The 23,306-nt window shown below is 40.4% G+C and overlaps 1 protein-coding gene across 1 annotated transcript; it reads right to left on the bottom strand.

The window, feature by feature from the left end:
- Nucleotides 1-8,140: 8,140 nt before the first annotated feature.
- Nucleotides 8,141-9,703, bottom strand: LOC131657334 (uncharacterized). The gene has a single exon (XM_058926742.1). The coding sequence runs from the start codon at nt 9,701-9,703 to the stop codon at nt 8,141-8,143; it is 1,563 nt and encodes a 520-aa protein (XP_058782725.1).
- Nucleotides 9,704-23,306: the final 13,603 nt, after the last annotated feature.

Below are 23,306 nucleotides of genomic sequence, written 5' to 3'. Positions count from 1 at the left end.
TCACCAAGACATTGCCGAGTTGCAAGTTTTTCCACTGTATGCAGTTGATAAAGCTGCATGAAGAAAGCTAGTTTGTTCCTTGACGTTGTAGAGTTAGGTCCAAGGTGGAGATTTGTGAGATATTGGATCGAACTCTAGTATTGTCGAAGGGTAGCTTCTTGGTTCGACAGTCCGACAGAGTTAAGCATGAAGTCGAAGGGTTGCTCACATGCTGGTGTCGAAGTGTGCATGCTGTAGTCGAAGATGGGTCTAGCATGCAGATGTCGAAGATGCTAGGGTTGTTAGCATGTTAAATTAGGTTTTAGTGTTTAAACCCTAATTTGTTAAGTTAGCTTGTGTATTAAGTTGGCTTGTGTAATGGGCCTTGCTGAAAAAGCCCATTAGTTAGTATGTTAGGTTTTATTATAAATAGCATACTAGTCTCTCATCATTGCTAAGCTGCAAATCCTAATTTAGGGTGAGAGAGGTTATTTGTTATTCTTGTAAACTTGTAATCTTGTTTTAAGAGAAAGTAAAAGAATAGCAGTTATAACCAATTCTTGTGTTCTTATTCTCTTCCCTAATTCCCTATTATACTTTGTTATTGGTATCGTTTTTCACAACAGTTCATTTATTAGGATTAGTAGCATTTTATATTAATTTTTATTTTGATTTAAGGTTTATTATTGTTTTTAACTAGTTTTAAAATATAGAAAAAAACATAGAAAAGGAGAGATTCTTCATTGAATTCAAAAAATTGGTTTTTATTCTCTTTTTTGTTTTAACACTTTTTGTCATCATTATTATTATTATTTTTGTTATTATTATTATTATTATTATTATTATTATTATTATTATTATTATATAGTTATTATTGTTTTATTGTTAATATTAAGTTTTATAGTTATTATTATTATAATTTGTTGTCACTTATGTCCAAAAAAAAGGGCTTTTCTTACATCTCAACATCATGTTTGCTGCATAACCTGCACTCTGCTCCACTCTCCATGCCAAACACTATTGTCCAAAATTCTGCAACATTATACCTCTGCACCTTCAAAGCCAAAGACAAAACTCCAAATTTGCTGCAACAATGAGCCAAATCTTGCACTAAAATGCAAACCTGCATAACACAAAGGCATAAGATCAGTAACCACATCAGTTCAAAATTCAACAAATTTTCCCCCCAAAATTTGTACAATCTTCTGTACAATCTTCTTAATGTTCTTGTTGGCTGCTTCAACAGCACCATTCATCTTTGGACGATACGGAGAAGAATTATGATGCTTGATCTTGAAGGACTCACAAAGCTCCTTCATCATCTTGTTATTAAGATTCGATCCATTATCAGTGATGATTTTCTCAGGAATCCCATAACGACAGATTATGTTGTGCTTGATAAAGCGAGTAATCACTTGCTTGGTAACATTCGCATAAGATGCGGCTTCAACCCACTTGGTGAAGTAATCGATGGCAACCAAAATGAAGCGATGTCCATTAGAAGCAGTATGCTTAATCTCTCCAATCATGTCAATGCCCCACATTGCAAAAGGCCACGGAGAAGTCAAGACATTCAAAGGCACAGGCGGCACGTGCACTTTATTAGCATAGATCTGGCACTTGTGACAAATTCTGACATGGTTATGACAATCAGTTTCCATAGTGGACTAATAATAACCAGCCCTCAAGATCTTCTTAGCCATTGTATGCCCACTAGAATGGGTACCAAACTCGCCTTCGTGCATTTCTTCTATGATTTTCGAAGCTTCTTCCTTCACAACACATCGGAGCAACACACCGTCATGATGCCTCTTGTACAACACCCCACCGTTGAGGTAAAACTTAGCTGCAAACTTTCTCAGAAACTTCTTATCAGTCACCGACATTTCGGGGGGATACTCTTGAGTTTCGAGGAACTTTTTGATATCATGATACCAGGGATTACCATCCAATTCAACATCATCCTCAAAGCAAAATGCTGGTTCATCCAACCTGTTGATGGTAATGTTAGGCGCTTCATTGGCCCATATCACTTTGAACATGGAAGCCAAAGTAGCGAGAGCATCAGCAAGATTGTTCTCTTCTTTAGAAATATGCTCGAATGTGATCTCATCAAAGTACGAAATGAGTCTCATCACATGCTCCCTGTATGGAATCAGATTCTGATGGCGAGTTTCCCAATCTCCATTAATCTGGCTAATGACAAGATTGGAATCCCCATAAACTTTCAAGTACTTGATTCGCAAATCGATCGCAGCTTCGATACCATAGATGCAAGCTTCATACTCAGCCATATTATTAGTGCAATCAAAACAGATTCAAGCTATAAACGGAATATGAAAACCAGATGGAGAAGTAATTACAACTCCAACACCATTCCCAAGTGCATTAGAGGCACCATCGAACACGAGCGTCCATCGCGATCCTGGTTCGGGTCCTTCCTCTGGTCCGGGAATGTTACAATCTCTGCTATATAACACGTCCTCATCGGGGAATTCAAATTTCATCGGTTCATAATCTTCGACCGGCTGATGTGCAAGATAATCCGCCAACACACTACCTTTGATGGCTTTCTGAGTAGTATATTGGATATCATATTCAGTCAAGATCATTTGGCACCTGGCTACTCTTCCGGAAAGAGCGGGCTTCTCGAAGACATACTTGATAGGATCCATCTTGGAAATCAATAAGGTGGTGTGAACCAACATATACTGTCTCAGCCGGCGAGCAGCCCACACCAAAGCACAGCAAGTTTTCTCGAGCAATGAGTATTGGGATTCACAGTCGGTAAACTTTTTGCTAAGGTAGTATATTGCATGCTCTTTTCGGCCAGACTCGTCATGTTGACCCAGCACACATCCCATTAAATTTTCAAGAACTGTGAGGTACATAATCAAAGGCCTTCCTGGAACTGGAGGCATTAGTATCGGAGGTTCCTGCAGATACTCTTTCACTTTTTCGAATGCTTTTTAACAATCATTATTCCACCTGGCCGTCTGATCTTTTCTTAGTAATTTGAATATTGGTTCACAAGTGGCCGTAAGATGAGAGATGAATCTAGCAATGTAGTTCAACCTCCCTAAGAAACCACGAACCTCTTTTTCTGTTCTCGGCTCAGGCATCTCTTGTATGGCTTTTATTTTGGCAGGATCGACCTCAATACCTTTTCCACTAACAACAAAGCCCAACAACTTTCCGAATCGCACTCCGAAAGTGCATTTGTTTGGATTCAACCTCAGTCTGAATTCCCGAAGCCTTTCAAACAACTTCTGCAAGTGAACCAAGTGCTCTTCTTCAGTGTGAGACTTTGCAATCATGTCGTCGACATACACTTCAATCTCTTTGTGAATCATGTCATGAAAAAGAGTCACCATGGCGCGCTAATACGTTGCCCCTGCGTTTTTCAACCCAAAAGGCATCACTTTGTAGTAGAAAGTTCCCCATGGTGTGATAAACGTTGTTTTCTCCATATCTTCTGGCGCCATCTTGATCTGATTGTACCCAGAGAAGCCATCCATGAAGGAGAACACTTTGAAAGGAGCAGTATTATCAACCAGCACATCAATGTGGGGAAGAGGAAAATCATCTTTCAGACTCGACCTGTTCAAATCTCTATAATCAACACACATCCTGACCTTTCCGTCCTTCTTAGGCACAGGAACAATATTAGCGACCCACAGCGGGTAATTCACAACTTGCAGAAAGCCAGCATCAAACTGTTTCTCAACCTCTTTCTTAATCTTCTCAGACATATTTGGGCGAGTCCTTCGAAGCTTCTGCTTGACAGGAGGACTATCTTCCTTGAGAGGTAGACGGTGTACCACAATATCTGTATCAAGACCTGGCATATCCTCATAGGACCAAGCAAAGATATCCGTATACTCTTTCAACATAGCAATAAGCCTCTGCTTCACACTATTCTCAAGTGCAGCCCCTATCTTGACTTCTCGGACTTGCTCTTTAGCGCCAACATTTACCATCTCAAATGCCTCCTGATGCGGCTGAATTGCTTTCTTTTCTTGTTTCAACAATCTGGCCAACTCATCGGGAAGGTCACAATCTTCATAAGCTTCCTCCTCGGCTTGGTAGATCGGATTGTCAAAATCATAACAAGCAATAGCGGAACTGTTACTAATGGAATCCGTGGTAGTGGAACATCTGCATGATTGATGTTTTTATTTTAGTTTTATTTTTAAGTTATGTGCAAGTGTGTGAAAAAACATTGCCATTTAAAGGAAAAAGTTAAAAAGAAAGACAGAGAGCAAAACATTTGAATGCAAAAACGTCCTTTTATTTCATGATTAACTTTGAAAAATGCGAACTGCATGGCCCTACAAATGATTCACTACGCCTTGGGCAGAGCGTAGGAATTATGTCATGATAAGAAAAGTAAAAACAAGGAATTTACTCCTGAGCCTGTGTAACTTGGATGACATCTTCGATTGTCCAGTTGCTAGGCACCTCTCCAGGAATACTTGGACGAATCCAGCTATCAAAGTCACAATCACTATCCCCCTCTTCACCATTGACAATGGCGTCAACCTGACCGTCTTGAATGACACCCCCACTCACGAACTTGATCGGACTAAGGATACTAGACTTGGGCGATGCATTCAGCCTTCCAGGATTGAAACCAAGACCATTCTTATCAAATTTGGGACGCACATCAATTACTTGCCCCCAACCTTCCACTCTTCCGGTCTCAACGACAACCTGAGCATCTTTCAAAGAGGACATAATCATTTCTGGCTTCGTTATCTCATAAGGAGGAATTCTCACAGCATTTACGGCCTCGAATGCTTGAAACGGCGTCTCATGTATCTCACCTTCGATCTCTACATATCGGAAAGAGGACAAGTGACTCACGATATAATCTTCCTCACCACAAACCGTCATCACTTTACCGTCAACCAGATACTTCAACTTCTGATGAAGAGTGGATGTCACAGCACCAGCCTTGTGAATCCACGGTCGTCCCAACAAACAACAGTAAGCAGGTTGAATGTCCATCACATAAAAGGTTGTAGTAAAGATCTGAGGACCCACTTGGATTGGTAGATCTACCTCTCCGAACACAGACCTCCTTGAACCGTCAAAGGCGCGCACAACCAACTCACTAGGCCTCAACTCAACACCCGCATAATCAATTCGCATGAGGGCCGAATTGGGAAGTACATTCAAAGAAGACCCAGTATCAACCAAAACACGGGATAAAGTCGTCCCCTTACACTCAATCGAAATATGCAAAGCCTTGTTATGGTTTCTCCCTTCTAGAGGAAGATCACGATCCGTAAATCCCAAACCGTTCCCAGCGGATATATTATTGGCTACCGCCTCTAGCTGATTCACAGATATTTCCTGCGGGACGTAGGCACCATTCAGGATTCTCAAAAGAGCATCTCTATGACCTTCTGAACACATCAGCAGTTGCAAGATGGAAATCTTTGACTGGGTCTGACCCAACTGCTCAACAACCTTGTAATCAGACTTCCTGATGATTCTCAATAATTCTTCTACATCCTTGGAAGATACTCCTTTATCAGGTGCCTTATTTTGGGTCGGAGAATTCTGGACATCGGTCACTACTTGTTTTCCTTTGGCCTTAGCCAAAGCATCTGCATTGTTTTGAACAAGCTTAGGGGAGAACACCCTACCACTGCGAGTGATCCTACCAGTACCGGCGAAGTTATCAGTGTTTGCAACTGAGGCCTCAACAAACTTCTCTTTAGATGGCTCGCCTTCCTCCTTCGTGCCATAGTAATATACGTCTGAACCATAATGCCAAGGGATGGCCTTCTCACTCTCATATGGAATAGGCCCTGGCACAGTAATCATCAACGCCGTTGGTTGTTCCTCATACGGGATACTGACACGTATCTGAATAGGCACTTGGATACATATTGGAGCAACTGGTTCATAAGGAATTGAGATCACAGCCACTTCATCATCCTCACTCTTCGCGCCTCTTAACCTTCGATAAAATTGAAGAGGACCCTCATCAATCAATTTTTGCACCATACCTTTCAAATCAGCACAACCCTCAGGTTGACTCTTGCAATTCTTACAATCGATACCACAGCCCGGGAAGATGCCATTATTAACCAGATGTTGTTTCACAGACACAAGAGGAAAAGTCAAACAGCCCACATCAGATACAACATTTATCTCTTCACTCTCAATGGCATTCACACCCGAACCTCCGTGAGTAGGCATCGGATTATTGACAATATTGGGTGTAGGAGTGAACTGAATTATCTTTTGATCCAACAAGTCCTGGACTTTATTCTTCAACGCAATACACCTCTCTGTATCATGTCCAGCAGCACCGGAATGAAAAGCACATCGTGCATTCGCATTGTAATTTGGAGATTGTGTGTCCGGAGCATTCGGAGCATCTCTCAAAGTAATCTTCTCAATCTTGAGCAAATGTTGCAGCACTTGAGCATAGGTCATAGGAATCAGATCAATCTTTCTGTGAGGCCTAGTCCTGGGAGGATAACGATCATTATTGGAACGCTTTCCATGCTGATGTTGTTGTTGTTGCTGCGGCATTGGGATCATGACAGCATTAACCTGTGAATTATTTCTTCCTGAACCCCTTCTTCCATATATGGCATCCGCATTTCCTTTCTCCCTTCTGGCATAACCCTCAGCTTGCTTCTTACCACCAGCAGAATTAGAAGAGGCTCCTAACTGAATTTTCCCCATCTTTAGACCCATCTCGACACGTTCGCCATATCTCACCATTTCAGAAAAGTTAGCTGAAGCACTGCAAGCCAAATAATAGTGTCCAGACAAGTTACTGGTGAACATGTCAATCATCTCATGTTCAGTCATCGGTGGCTGAACCCTCGCAGCTAACTCGCGCCATTTCTGAGCGTACTCTTTGAAAGATTCTTTAGACCCCTGAACCAAACTCTGCAACTGGGTCTTGTTGGGTGCTATATCAACATTGTACTGATAGTGCTTAATAAAAGCCTCCACAAGATCTCTCCAAGAATGGATATGAGTGCGCTCGAGTTGGACATACCACTCCAAAGAAGCCCCAACAAGACTATCTTGGAAGAAGTGCATTAAAAACCCTCATCTTCTGAATAAACTGACATCTTGCGATAGTACGCCTTAACATGAGTCATGGGACAAGTCGCCCCATTGTATTTGTCAAAAGATGGAACTTTGAATTTTGGTGGAATCCTCACACCAGGAACCAACCCCAGGTCATTGATATTCATGCCTAACACCCCTTTGCCTTCAACAGCCCTGAGACGTTCCTCAATCAGACGATACCTTTCAACTTCATCATGCACACCCTCAGCACTATGCCTTGATACCTGATCAAAGTTCTCAACATTGAAATCCAAATTACCACGGTTCTGATTATCTCTCCTTCCTAGCAGACGAGATGGTGGTGGAGGTGGAAACCCGTGATGCTGATTGAAAGGATTATAGTGCCCTCCCACGTGATCAAACTCATTCGGATCATGGTGATCGTCAATCCTGCCAGACACATCGTCAAACGGCCCTTGATGTTCTCCATTCTCAACCCTTCTGGAGTTCTCGACGAGAACCCGCAAGTCATCCTGCCCCTTGGTCACATTAGTCAATGCTTCCATAAACTGTGCCATCTGCGCATTCATCTGCTCCGTCAGTTGAGCTCTCATTTCCGCCATTTGTTCCTGAATCTGTTCCATCTGCCTTCTCTGATTGCTCCTAGTCGGATACGGGTGATTAGCCGTCTTAGAACTCCTTCTGATAACAAAACAGTGAGACATAAGATATAAGCCCTGCAAAACCTGCAAATATATGACATGTATGATATATGAATGATATGCATGAAATGTTTGTCAATTTTCAGGTATCCAAGAGTTCATCCCACTTTCAAATAGGACATAGAAACCCTGATACCGAATATATTTGAATAACAATCCGCACACGAGAATAATTCAACAAACTGAGCATATTTCATTCAAACATAATTGAGAATTTGAATTCATACAAACAAAACACATAACCGTGTCACAATGTGCTCTTAAGGCATACAAAAGAAATCCAGAACATCAAAATGCGACCCCATCCAACAATCCTGGACATGGGTGACAAATATCAAGCATAAACATCAAATCAACCATCATAGACCAAACAAATCCACTCCACAGCGACACTAGGATCGTCTGATAACAAAATGAGCTCTTCCATCTCCTCTCCGCTGAGCTCGGAGTCTTGTCAATTCTTCTTCAAGTCGAGCAGACTTAGCTTTTTCTTCGATCAATTGCTTTTCCGAATCCTGCACCTTTCTCTTGCTATTGTTTTCGGACCTTCGCAACTTCGCACATTCCTGCTGTTTTCGGTACAAGCTTTCTTCCATCAAATCATGAGATCGCCTTTGGGCACGTGTCATGTTTGAACCTTCACCTTGCGCATGCTTGAGTTTACGAACTAATTCCGCCTTTTCGTGATCTTGAAAATACCTCTCCAAGCCAACCTCATTGTCCTTTGCTTTTAGTTTGATGTTATCCGCTTCGGCTTGAATATAGAGTTCAGCCGCAACTGTATCAGTTAAAACCACGGGAGGTTGCCCATACAATGGACATGACCTCGCAAATGGCAGCAATAGATTTGCCACTCTTGCCTCAACCCATTTCCTGTAAGGACCCATAGCAATAGGAACCTTCTTGCTCAAAGTAGTCTGATCCCTTCTATGGACTTTAGTCCAAGCATACGATATCTTCTCTAGCTCCAGAGGATCTTTACCATCAGCAAAGTACACTGATTCAAACGCTTCTACATCATTCTGGGCCCTTTCCATTGCATATCCCAATTGACGATAGGCGAGCGTGGGATTATAACTAATACAACCTCTGGTTCCCATGAGAGGAACGTTGGGGTATTGACCGCAACTAGTGATGATGTTCCAAATCTTCCCCACACAATAGTTCCACCTGATGTCATAAGATGTGAGGTTAACAATCCTATCTGACCACTTAAGAGAACTCTTCTTGAGCACAAAAGGTCCTCTCACCGGCAAATGCAACATGAACCACTGATACAAAAATGGAAGACAAGAACCAACAACATATTCTCCCTTCTTACTTCTCGAATGGATTGAAAAATAAGCATCTGCAAGCAACGTTGGCACGGGGTTTTTGTTCATAAAGACACAAATCGCCGCCAAACTCACAAAGTTCTCTCTTGAGGGGAATAAGACAATACCATAAATCATGATAGCAAGCAACCGACTAAAATCAACCCACTGCTCCTTCTTAGCCGCATCCTTAGCCCTACTAATCAAAAAGCAAAGATAGAAACCAGAAACACCGCCCGATGACTTCCAATTTCTTTCCACCTCCTTTATACCCATGTGAAGAGCTTCAGCTATTTTTTCAAATCTCACAACCTCGGGAACTCGAATGAAAGGTACATCATCAGTGATTCGGATGTTGAGTATGTAAGAAAATTCCTCGAGCGTTAGGACCAATTGATAGTCCTGAAATGTAAAACATCTCAAGTGCGGATCATAGAACTGAAATAGGGTGATCAAAGCCATTGGATCGAAAGATGTATTGAGGATGGAGAGAAAATTTCCATAATCATGATTGAAGTCACGGAGAACCTCCCCTTTCAACCGAGAACTCAAACCTATCAACCCCGAAACATCAATATCCGGAATCTTATAAGCTTTGGTATGCCTCGTACGTTCTTTGACAGTATCAGCGGGAATGTCCATCTTCAACTTGGGTGAACTCTTGAATGTCCCTGAAAATATGAAATGCAAATGCTTATTATACATATCTTTTTTTTTTTCGTTTCTTTTGGAAATAAATATGCTATGATGCAAAGTGGTGGGACTTGTTGCCGCCCACCAGGCATTCTGGACTGCCGATAACACACATAGTACAGAGCCAATTCAAGCTTTTTGAAAATGGACAACGGCATTAAACTCACACTAGAACCAGAATCGAGGAGTACCTTTTTAAATGTTATATTCTTGATAGTGCATGGTATCGCCACCGCTCCAGGATCTTTCCTCTTTATTGGGATCTTTCTTGCTGATGAGACTATTCCACACTTCTCAGTTTCAGTTTTTGATTCTCCTCCCAGTGATCTCTTTTTCGCCAACACCTCCTTCATAAATTTCTTATACAAGGGCATGTGCTCAAGTGCTTCAAAGAATGGTAGATTTAGCTCTAGCTTTTTGAACAATTTAGTGAACTTCTCAAAGTCTTTCTCTTTTGAATTCTTCTTTGTCACTCTGGAAAGGAAAGGTAGTTTGATCGCCGGTTCAGCCTTTTTCTTATTTTTTTCTTCAACTGGTTTAACCGGTGGTATCACAACTTCTGGCTCTTTTGGATTTTCTCTTATATCCAAATCCACCTCTATTACCATGGGGTCATCTATTTCCTCTTTTTCTTTTTCCGATTCTGCCACTTTCTTACTTCTTGTAGTAACAGCATTAATCTTCTCTTGGTCTTTTGGATTTTTCACAGTTGCGCTCGCAAAAGCACCTTGTGTCTGTAGAGTGAGATGCTGTGCTATTTGACCCACTTGAACTTCTAGATTTTTGATCGAAGCTGTAGTGTTCTTGTGGTTGTTTCTGGTTTCTTCTTGAAACTGAAGACATTGTCCAGCCAATCTCTCGATAGCCACTTCCCATTCCGCCTTATGAGGGCCTTGTTGTTGGTTATCTTTCCAAGCAAAATTTGGATGATTCTTCCACCCTGGATTGTAGGTGTTAGAATACGGATTATTTTGCCTCAGGAATTTGATTTCTTCAATCTGCTTGGGAGTAGAAACACAGTATACAGTTTGGTGAGGACCTTGGCAAATTTCACAAATTACAGGTCGAGCTTGTTGGACTTGAGCAACCTGTTGAGTACCTATATTCATAGCCTTTAATCTCTTTTCTACCTCTATAGCTATAGCATCTTCAACCAGAATTTTTGAGGTTTCCAACTTCAGATCAATAACTCTTTCAGGTTTATTGGTACACCTATCATACAACTCCAAATGCTCATTTGCAGCTATCGCTTCAATGATCTTGATAATTCCGGAGGCTGTTGTGAAATTTGTTGAGCCTCCAGCTGCTGTATCGATCAACTGCTTTGTTTTCATTTTGAGCCCATTCACAAATATCTGCATTTGGTCAGTTTTGTCCATGTTGTGAGTGGGACATGCCACTAGGGTCCTTTTGAATCTTTTATAAGCATCTCCTAAGAGTTCACCCTCCTGTTGCTTGAAATTCAAAATATCATACCTCTTCCTTATAAAGACCGAGGCGGGAAAATACTCATTCAAGAAAGCCTTCTCCATCTCTTCCCATGACGTGATACTGCCTGCTGGAAGAGAATAGAACCATTCTTCAGCTTCTTCGGCCAAGGTGAACGGGAACATTCTCAGCTTCTTTGCCTCTTCGGTATGCCCTTCAATTTTTAAAGTCGTACTCATGGTAAGAAATCTCTGCAGGTGCTTGTTTGCATCTTCATTAACCTTCCTGGTGAAAGGTTTTCTTTCCAGCTGATTTATTGTGCTCGGATGCAATTGAAAATTTGCCACATTTACCGGTTGGTTGACAATTGTTAGTCTACCACCCGGTGTGTTCGTAGCACTATAGTCTCCGAGAAGTCTCTCAGGTGGAGGTGGATTCTCGCCCATAACTTCCTATTCACTTTCAGAATCTGAATGAACTGTCACAACTTCTTCTTCAGATTCCAGTTTCTCTTGACGAGCTTGTCTACGCCTTGCGTGCAAGGTTCTTTCAATTTCTGCGTCAAAAAGAAATTCAGCTGAGGCCTTACCTCGCATACACAGATTAGACAAATATTAGAATTAAAAAAATTAAAAGTGCAGAAAATAAAATTTTAGTCGCAGAGCAACAAAATTCTAATTGAACTCAACTTAAACTCAATATTATGGCAGTCCCCGACAACGGCGCCAAAAACTTGATCGGTAAAATAGCAAGTGTACTATTTTTCCTTTTGTAATAATAGGGAAAATTCCCCGAATATCGATCTCAGGGACTGCGCAGGAATAATGAGTTCAATTCAAGGTTCAATTAAACAAAATCTTCAATTGGGTTTTGTTTGGCGTTTGTCACTTAGCGAAAAGTAAAATAAGTAGTAAATGAAATTGACTTTTTAACAAATATGAGTAAAATGCTAGGGATAGTGGATGATTGACAATGTAACAACTCTGAAATCTCTATTGCAACACTTATTTTCAATAATCAATTACCGGTTCTTAAGGTTGTTTGATCCTAAGTCCTTAGTGAAAAAACCTTTGATCCTTCATCCTAAACCCTAAGTCCTTAGAGATTTACAATGAAATCAAGCAATTAGTTATCAAGAATATCCGGTTGCTATAAGATATTCCTAGTCCTAGGTAATATCTATTATAGCATATTCTCATGAAAGCATTATCATTGGTGGTCCGCCTAAATGATAATCATAGATCAATTCCAATTTGTCCGAAAGGAAAAGCTTTAAAAACATCAAGAGAAGAAATTAATAATTGAAAACATGATAGTTATCGCAATTGCAAACTCAGAGTCATTACAAAGGGAAATCAGAGCCACCCCCTAGCATTGGGGGGTTTAGCTACTCATAGTAGTCAAAGAAAACATAATAATGAATAAAGACATTACAAGAAATTGGAGGAGATTGAATCTTCAATTGCTTCCAATCATGAAGACCTTCTTCTCTCCTTAACCCTTGCTTTCTCCAATCTTCTATTGTATTCTTTTCTCTAATCTGTCAAAAGTCCCTTCTCTCTTGCCCTAAAGTTATTTTTATAATCAACCTTCCATTCAGGTTGAAACCAAATGTCAAGAATACCCTTAATGATCCCATTTGAGTGAGGAAACATAGAAACAAAAATTCAGCACGCGCTCATCAACACGGGCCGTGTTGCTGCACACGGGTGCCCGTGTTGATCTTCTGTTCCTTGGCTCAAAAGACAAACTTCCAGGCACTTTCTCACACGGGCCGTGTCTGAGAACACGGGTTCTCGTGTAAATCCTCAGTTTTTGGTTCAAACTTGCGTTTCTAGCCACATTTCAACACGGGCCGTGTTGCTACACACGGGTGCCCGTGTTGACCTCTGAAATCAGCTTTCCCGGCTTCTTTTCATCCACTCGTGTGTGCCACAAGTTCCTATTTTCCTTGCCAAAAACACTAACACTACCAAACAAAGGCATAAAGAAGATCTTTTGACATAAACTTTAAACCAACTGCAATGCAATACTATAAATTAGTAAATATGATAAACTTAACTTAAAAAGCAATAAAACAACCGAATGTGTTACCGAGATGATAAATTTGTGCCGGATGAAAGACAAAACTTAATAGAAATGGTGACCGATCAGTTACACTTGGAAATGAGTTTGTTAAGTCTATGCAGGCTGAGTTTGAAATGAGCATGATGGGAGAACTCAAGTATTTCCTTGGGATCCAGATAAATCAAACTTCTGAAGGAACTTATGTTCATCTGACCAAGTATGTGAAAGAACTTCCGAAGAAATTTAATCTTTCAGAAAGCAAAGAAGCAAAGACTCCTATGCATCCAACGTGTGTTTTAGGTAAGGATGAGGTAAGTAAGAAGGTAGATCAGAAGCTCTACAGAGGTATGATTGGATCTCTTGTATATCTTACTGCTTCTAGACCTGATATTTTATTCAGTGTTTGTCTGTGTGCTAGATTCCAATCAGATCCTAGAGAATCTCACTTAACTGCTGTTAAGAGAATTCTGAGGTATCTGAAAGGTACTACTAATGTTGGTTTAGTCTACAAAAGATCTAAAGAATACAACTTAGTAGGATATTATGATGGTGATTACGCTGGAGATAGAGTTGAAAGGAAAAGTACTTCTGGAAGTTGTCAATTTCTGGGAAGTCATCTGATCTCCTGGTACAGCAAGAAGCAGGCTACAATTGCCCTCTCTACAACAGAAGCAAAATATATTGTTGCTGCTGGATGTAGTACACAGATGCTCTGGATGAAGAGTTAGCTAGAAGATTATAAGATATATGAGAGTAACATTTCTATCTTCTGTGATAATACTTCTGCTATTTGTTTATCTAAAAATCCAATTCCCCTTTCCAAAGCTAAACATATTGAGATTAAACATCATTTCATTAGGGACTATATTCAGAAGGGTGTTCTATCTTTAAACTTTGTTGATGCATACCATCAATGGGCTGATATATTTACAAAACCCCATGCTGAAGATAGGTTTAAATTCATTCTGAAGAAAAATATCAGTTTGGATTTATGCCCTAGAGTGAAAGGATGAGAAGTTCTGATATATGGATTAGATTTGAAATGATTATTTATTTTCTTATCAGATGTTCTGAAAATGTTGATCAGTTAGATATTCCGATTCTGTTATTGCTAACGTTTCATATGTCTAAGTTGATTCAGAATCTCTTTTAAAGCAAAACAGCTGTCATCAGCTATTCTAGAAGATGAACACGTGTTCACTCTAAAGGGACAGACATGCGTGCAGTTGATGAGACGCCGCCCTAGGTAACTGTGCAAATCATTTCAAATATCATGTTTTACCCTAACGTCACTCAACATTAAATTCTAATTGATTCAAACTCTGTAATCTCTTTCATCCAGAATCATATTGCATATCATTTCAAATCTGCGTCTATATAAACACATCTCTATATCATTTCATCTCTTTCCATTCATCCTCATTGTTCTTTATCTGTGCTTTTTCGTCTCCTTCTCTCTCTCTCTTTTCATAAACCCTAGTTACAAAACCTAGTAATCTTAGTTTGAATCAATGGCTTCTTCGTCAAATGTTCAACGCAAGGTCTCATCTTCAAACCAAGTTCAACAAAAGAAATCCGCAAACACTCCTTTGAAGACTTGTTTGATTCCTTATGACGAACTAGAGGTTCTCTATGAAACTATGGTGGATTTTGAAAATCTTATGGCTCATGATTTTAAAATCAAAACTGGAATGCTAGTACAAGGATGGACAAACTTCTTTGAACGGTTGATTGGATCAGTTTACCCTACTTTGGTTAAGGAATTCTGGACACATGCCACTGTTACTTCAACTGCTATCATTTCCTTCGTGTTAGGGCATGAAGTTGTTGTGACTGAGAAGCTGATAAGGAAAATGTACAATCTGGATGGTATAGGTGGAATTACTGAAGCTCTACCAGGCAGAACTGATTGGGAAAAAGTTGACCCAGAGTTGTTTACTTTTGGAATTGCCTCTCCCTACACTACTGACTTGAAGCCTTCCTACAGAGTATGGGCAAAGATCATTCTAGGATCTATCTATCACAGAAAACCAACAAACTCTGCTACCTACGTCAATCAAGATCAGAAGTATGTCTTGTTCTGCATTGGAAAAGGCATGAGAGTCAATCTACCACATATTCTGTTTCAACATCTGAAGACAAATGTTGAAGAATCAAGGGAAGAAGAACGTCTGAAGAATCCCAAGCTTAAGAAGAATACTATTCCTTTTGGAAGAATGATATCAAATATTCTGACTGAGAGTGGTTTGATAGATACTCTGAGAGCTGCTGGCTCTTCTCAGAATCTGACTGCTATTCGTGGGAGTATTCTAACTGCTCAGTCTCTAAGAAGGATGCAGTTGATTGAAAAGGTGACCACTCCTCCAAAAAGGTTTCCAGATTTTCTGACTAGAAGAACTCCTCTTGTGAGTTTCTCTCATATGTTCAAGAGGAGCTAGAAAAATCTGTTAAACGCTATCTGAAATCTTGTGTTAAAGCACAATCTACTGTTGATCCTGCTTGGATTCGTGGAAGAACTCTTCCATCTCTGGATGAGTTAAGGAAGAAGGATAAGAAGAAGAAAGATAAGAAGCTGAAAAGAAAGGTCACAGGAGAAGGACCTGATGCTAAGAAAGCAAAGAAGCAGAAGAAGTCTTCTGGTATTGCTATCTCTGGTTCTGTACCTAATAATACTAATTCTGAACAAATATCAACAGAATCCCTGAAAATACCCAGAACTTCTGAACAGCTTCAGAAGCTCATTGAGGAAATTAATAATGTAGACACTTCTAGTTTACAGTCTACCTCTGACCCTTCCCCTCAGAAAAGACCACCTTCTTCTGATCTTCCATCCTCTTCCACCACCTCTAAAAGACTCCATTCACTACCAACTCTTGACCCCCAACCTTTAAATGTTGTTTTTCCTCAAATCCCCTCTGAAAATTTATTCTCAACCACATCCATTCCTTCTGCAATCTCACCTTTAATTGATCCCTCAACCACCTCCACAGCAAATTCTTCATCCTCCCTATCCTCTTCTTTCACCTGTGCTTTGTTCTCAAGAGAACCTGAACCCTATTTCATTCTTAACCCAGACTCTTCAACCACCAGATTCAAAACCAATTCTCCTGAACTTTCTGTTGGCATTCGTTTTGAATTTGTAAAACTTATGGTACAGGCAGGCTTAGATGCACTGAAGGTTGAACATAATGCCAACATGGTGTCGCTACCGCGAAAATTAACAGAGTCGCCACTAACATATTTATCCTGAAAAGGAAGGGAATGCCAGCAAACCACAAAACAAAACAACGGTCTCACGACCAGAGAAAAAGGGTAAGGGAGTCGGTTACGCGAGGGGAAGGTGTTAGCACCCCTCGCGCCCATCGTACTCGATGGTATCCACGCTTATGTCTCAACCTATGGGTGTGTAAGCAAACTACGCTAATCTGGACTAAAATGAATGCAGAATGTAGGGAAAAGAAAGGATTGTGCTCGCACGGGCCCTACCCCGCTGCCTACGTATCTGTTTTGCAGAATCAGAGCTACCGTAGCTCGGCTAACTAGTTTCTGTTTGTTTTGTGTTTTTTAGGTGAACGAGTTACATTCACACTCCGCTGCTCGACCTTTGGAGGCTTATGCTTGGGAATGGAGCGGAAATAACAAGCTCTTAAGAAAAGAAAATCAAAGACTGTGGTTTGTGTTTTAAAGAATGCATGAGGAAAACCTAAGCTAAGGGGGGAAAGCTTGCTACCTAATGTTAGCATACAAAGGGTACCAGTCTAAGCTAAGCTAACAACCTATAGGAAAAAAGGGGAAGCAAACAATAATATCACACAAACGAGCTCCGCTCGTAAAGTAAACAAAACCAACGGTACTGACTGAATGGTAGAAAAGGCGGTCCCGCCATAGCCAAGGGGAGCAGCTCAACCCAAGTCAACCAAGCATTAGACCTCGCGAAAATGATCGGGCCATAGACAAGAGGAGCGATTCCCTCTCAGCAACCAGGCCGTCACGGATCGTAAAGGAAAACGGTGCGCGCGTACACCGAGCATCAACGTCGAGCGACACGAGCTATAAGAAAGGCGGGGGTCCGGTTACATGAACCCTTTTCCTGACATACTCGATAACAAGATCTTGTGCAGGTTCAGAAGCGAGCAACGTGTAGCGTGCGCATACCAAACGGACTCGATGAGACTAGGCGGGGGTTGATTGCTAACCCTTTCCGCATGCCTTCCATGAGGACTTAACGGAGTGCCGTATAGGACTTATTACACCGTGACTCCCTGCCGCAAAGCACAAATGTAAACACACCAACAAAAACAGAGCCTCTTTCGAGGTCTTAGCCGAATGCATGCTTAGGTCCTACTTCTCATGTTATAGGATGATGCGAGAAAGCGGTAAAGTGCGAGAAAAATAAAATGAAACGGGATCAATACCAAACAGATGATGATCCATAAACTATAGCGAAGAGAGCAATGAAACTAGGATCCCGCGAGCGAGCTAGCAAAGCAAAAGAAAATAGTCAGCACACCGATTAGCCATGAAAGCACACAAAGGTCGACATGCGCGTCGAGCATAATCACAATACACCTGCAAGAGGAACAAGCAAACCAAGCAAGCAGATATAAAGTAATAGGGGTGTGTCTCCAGGATGAGAACGCAAAGAGAATGAATGAAAATCGTGTCCCACAAGTAAAGCGGAACACTCATAGAGTAAGCATCGATCGGTGACTATCCAAAAGCCTTGCACACTAGCACACAAGTTAGAGATAACAAACATCGCAATCGGAATTGCGTTATTGCATTATAAGCTAAGAGAAAATGAACGATTAACACAAACACGAAATGGAAAACAAATGTCAAAGGGAAAACACACATGAATAAACTAAAATCAATCAATATCAATCATTTCATGAGATAGCACATTTCACAAGCTTTCCAACGATATAAAGAACGTGCAAATCGGAGTTACGAGTCAAAAGATATGAAAGATTGAAGTTAACAAGCAAAAAAAACAGTTATGCGTCGACCTGCTGACAGCATGCGTCGACCTGAATAGGGCAATGCGTCGACCTACTGGGTCGGCGTGCGCATACCCGAGATGGGCAAGAAGGCTATAGGTCGACCTGCAGAAAGCATGCGTCGACCTACAAGAAACAATGCGTCGACCAGCAGAAAGCATGCGTCGACCTGAACAGGGCTTGCGTCGACCTACTGGGTCAGCGTGCGCATACCCGAGGGTCACATGAAGGCAATAGGTCGACCTACTAGGGCTATAGGTCGACCTAAACAGGCAAAAATAGCAAAAAACCCAAATTCTCGCCCGAGCAATCGAAATACAAACCACCACCAACGACCGCCATGCGAGCAATGATAAAACATGCAATTAAGTGCCAAAATTCTTCACTTTGTGCAACGAATGAGATCCAACTCATGCATGAAAATTAACATCAAATGATACACAAACAATTGACGCGTCGGTGTCGCACCAAGAGCATGAATTAGCAAGTATGAGCATCGAAAGCAAGATCAAGCATTCACGATTAACCATGATTTCACATATGAATGAGTGCACAATTTAAACACCTTGTTAACAAACATTTCATGCTTTGGCAAATGTAAACAAAAGCAACGAGTCGACATGCGACATGCTACAAGACATGAACAAGTATGGTGCAAGTGATAAAGAGAGATTTCAACCGATTCCTGATTTGATCATTATCAACAAATAACAACAATTAAGGCTCAATAACCACAAGGCTCCGTGAATTCTCACTCAAAGATATCAATTAAGCATTTCAACAAACACTTATTATGCAAAAAAAACTCAAAATTAAGCACAAATGCCTCAAACATTCAAATGATCGAACACTTAGCATGCAATTTCTTGTATCATGAGCAACATGTATGTATCATCAACAACAATTCACCGGTAAATTGTAACGCCCCAGACTGCTTTTTGGGATGATCGACTGACCCCACAAACCAACACGAGTCTTTTCAGCATGCTTTGACCTCACTCACACGCTTTCCGGGAAACTTCCCAGAAGGTCACCCATCCCAATACTACTCCAAGTCAAGCACGCTTAACTATGGAGTTCTTATGGAATGAGCTACCGAAAAGAAGATGCATCTTGTTTTCGGGAGCCCGTTCAATAAGAACTCCACAGTTAAGCGTGCTTGACTTGGAGTAGTATTGGGATGGGTGACCTTCTGGGAAGTTTCCCAGAAAGCGTGCGAGTGAGGTCAAAGCATGCTGAAAAGACCCGTGTTGGTTTGTGGGGTCAGTCGATCATCCCGAAAGCAGTCTGGGGTGTTACAAATGGTATCAGAGCTTCAGCCCCCGTCACCAATTGCCCAATTCAGAGGCACAAGGCATAAGCCTTCGTCACTAGTTTGCCAATCCATGCCGTCACAGAGTATGCATATGAAATGTGACTCGACAAAACAAGACAATACAACATACTCATCATAATCAAATATCGTCACAAGGCATAGGCCTATATCACAATCAATTACCATCTATACGAGGTAATTCACGTCACCATAATATTTCATCCTCACTTACTCACAAAATCATCATCACAAATATATACAACATCACGTATTACAAATCATCACAAAACATCGTCATGTTTCGACACATCATCGCAATTATACAACTTCGCATATAAACAAGTTATTACATATATATCCTCATGCTTAGGCATATCACAACAAACATACAACTTCGTGTATTAACAAAATTGTCACAAATATACAATCCGCATATCATGAGGATTATTACAATTATCATCACGTTTCGGCACATCGGTACAATTACTCAATTTCACATATTAACAAAGTCATCCAAATCAAAACCATAATTTTCGATCAATTCGTAAGATAATCTCAACATGCTAATTTATCAAGTAAACCGAATCAACTCCCAATTATCAAATAATTCAATTAGAAATAATATTATTTATCAAGACAACATCATTGGCATAGCAATATATTATTCTCAACATAAATATTCAACCAAATCACGATTACGGTCAAATTCTCAAGATGCCGTAATTTACCGATAAACCGAATAATTTATCCAAGTCTAAGTATATTCCAATTAATTAGAATTATTGAAATTAATTCTACTATTTAATTTAATCAATCGATTAATGTCACATTATATTAATTCCAATTCTATTCCTAAAATTTGTGTCAATTTCCATCACAAAACCAACATTTATTTATAAAGAATATTTAAATCAAACACAATTTCGGTCGATTCGTTAAATATCACAATTTCAACAAAATAACATCACGACGTTAATCTACTAATTAAACTTAGCTACCACGTAAATTTTCATCAAATTCCGGACAACTAATTATACCGTTTATTTTAGCTTTTTCGGTCAAACAGGACTGTTTTAAATTGCATAGCACCACTACTTTCAAAATTCACTTTGCACTGTTCCTATAATATTATCTTCCTAATACATGTAGTCAATTTATTTTAATGTATGTATACCATTACATTACTACTAGTGACTCATCTTAGACAGAATAACAGAGCTAGTGTTGAAATCACATGAAAAACAAAAATAACAGGCACATATAGGAACAACACACAATGGAAATAGTAATGAAAATAATCATAACATGACACACAGGGGTAGCACCAAAAAGTGGCTTATGTGGGGTGTTCATCAATATATCACCTCATTATGTATACTTTAATTCATAGTATAAATACAATTAAAACAAAAAACAAAACATGCACATGTTTATGAACAATAAGTATGAACAGCAGAGCAACAAAGAAGTAGCACTCCATAAAAAAAACATAAAAACGGAACACACATGGTGCCGCCTGCCAATGGATGGCTGCCGAGCTGCAAGGCACATCTCGTTTCCTCTATTTCCAGTATGCACAAAATTGTTTCAATATCCCAAATTCAATTTCAATGAACAACAAAATTGCAATTTCACAAGTACAGAACACAAGGTTAACACTCCACAATGACAATTTATACCCTAACCCACATACAATTCATCATATTCCCATTTAGGTAGTAAGAATCCCCCCTTACCTTGGATTGAGTGCAGCTTTACGAAATTTCAATGGAGATTTTGAGAAAAATGGCACTTGAGAGCAACACTTTAGGTCTCCTACTTCTCCTCTTCACCATATGGTCAAGTGGTAGCAGGAATTGCTATGAATATGTACTTAACCCCTAGGTACGTGGTTCGATTCCTGCGGAAGGCAAAAACAATATTTCCTGGGCAGCCGATAAGCGGACCTAGGGGGGATTATTGATTAAGCTGGTGACATGCTTGGTAGGCCGGAAGCCCCGCGGGGTAAGCGGAAATCCAGGGTGTTACAGTCACCACATTGGAGGACTTAGAAGGGTAAAAGATCAATTCATTCATCCATTTTGGAAAGCAAAGCAGAAGGAATATTGAAGATCTGCAAGGCATAGCAAGATTGGAACCCAATGGAATCTATTCTTATGTTGCCATGTTTTTAAATGCTATTTGTTTTCCTTTTTGGTGGCCACCTCTTTAAGGGGGGCACTTCCTGATGTACTCGCCTATGTTAGACATTTCTCTTCATTAATAAAAGACATTTCACTCAAGAAAATTCTTATATCATTTTATTTTTACCGTTTTGTTTGCAAAAACGTCCAATTATTTTGATAAGCATTGCATTTCCAACATCGAAGTCCTACAAAAGGAATTTGGTCTAAAACAGATAGAATTGCTTAAAGACTTTGAGTACTTGGGATGGTGGATGAGGTAAAGCCATCATACCTGGGGCATACTTGTTTGGCTTGTTTTGCAGGAACCTCTCATCATTCAGCATAGTCAGATGCCAGTACCTACGCTTCAAGAAATGTCAACCGGACATCCCTTTCGAAATGGAGCCCAAAGATCTTCTTGCCTACAAATACCAGAGTTTATTTCTCTGGGAAGCTCTCATCCAAGATTCAAATGCTCTGCAGTGTTGATTAGACTCCCTTACTCCTCGACAAGTATGTGGAATTTCAAGGGGGAGGTGCAATCTTCAAGTTTCCGAATATGACGATGGTAATGCCTCTCAAGAATGCCATCATGCTTCCTTCCGCCCAAGTCTATTGGTGTGAGTCATCCACTTGCAGAAGTTGCATACTGGGAATGATCGAAAAATCATCTGGTGTGACCTTGCAAGGTCAAGAAAGCAAAAGGAACCCCCACAGAGTTCTTCAGACAAAAGGATCCTTCCAATGTTCATTCATCCTCTTTTGCATATAGAAATCATTGCATCTATAAAAACGCGTAGCGTTTCCATGAATATGGAGCATTACGCCATGGAAAAATTCAAACATGCATCAACGCATAAGCCAAGTTTGTATGTGTTCCAAGAGCACAAAATAATATATCCCCAGAAGAAGTCTCACTTTCTCTCCAGTGTGGATTGAATACAAAGTCAGTCTTCATTAAGATCATTGTCTCTTTGGTCATTTCCTGTTTGCTGAGTTCAATCGTTTGGATAATCCATACCTTGTGTGTAGCAATTCGAGTGATTGCCACCCTTGAAGAGTACACCCCGCCTTTTGGCCTGAGGGATCCATGTAATTCTTATGCTTCGCAAGCACCAATACTTTCTTGAAAGCCCAATGTTTACTGGCATCCCCTGATTGGTTCTAGTTGTCACTAGCCTTTCTTTCAGTCAAGCCCAATGGTTATTGGCATCTCTTTCGAATTCAGTGTTCATAAACATCCCCAATAAGAGTCTAGTCATCACTAGTCTTCTTTAGTCAAGTCCAATGATTATTGGCATCTCTTCCTTTAAAGTCCTGTTGTTACATGCATCCTTTGGTTAGGTCTGATTGTTATTGGTCCTTTCTTTCAAAGTCTGGTTGTTACCAGCAAAGTCCTGTTGTTACAGGCATCCTTTGGTCAGTTCTAGTTGTTACTAGTCTGTTCCTTTAAAGTCCTGTTGTTACAGGCGTTCTTCGGTTAGGTCTGATTGTTATTAGTCCTATTCTCCAAAGTCTGGTTGTTACCAGCAAAAGTCCTGTTGTTACAGGCATCCTTTGGTCAGTTCTAGTTGTTA

This window comes from Vicia villosa, linkage group LG1 (assembly GCF_029867415.1).
Source record: "Vicia villosa cultivar HV-30 ecotype Madison, WI linkage group LG1, Vvil1.0, whole genome shotgun sequence".
Classification (NCBI taxonomy): domain Eukaryota; kingdom Viridiplantae; phylum Streptophyta; class Magnoliopsida; order Fabales; family Fabaceae; genus Vicia; species Vicia villosa.
This window is presented reverse-complemented; position numbering and strand designations above follow the sequence as displayed.

Excerpts from the sequence above, each read along its gene's own strand:
- LOC131657334 (XM_058926742.1), bottom strand. The coding sequence starts at position 9,703 with ATGGACATTCCCGCTGATACTGTCAAAGAACGTACGAGGCATACCAAA.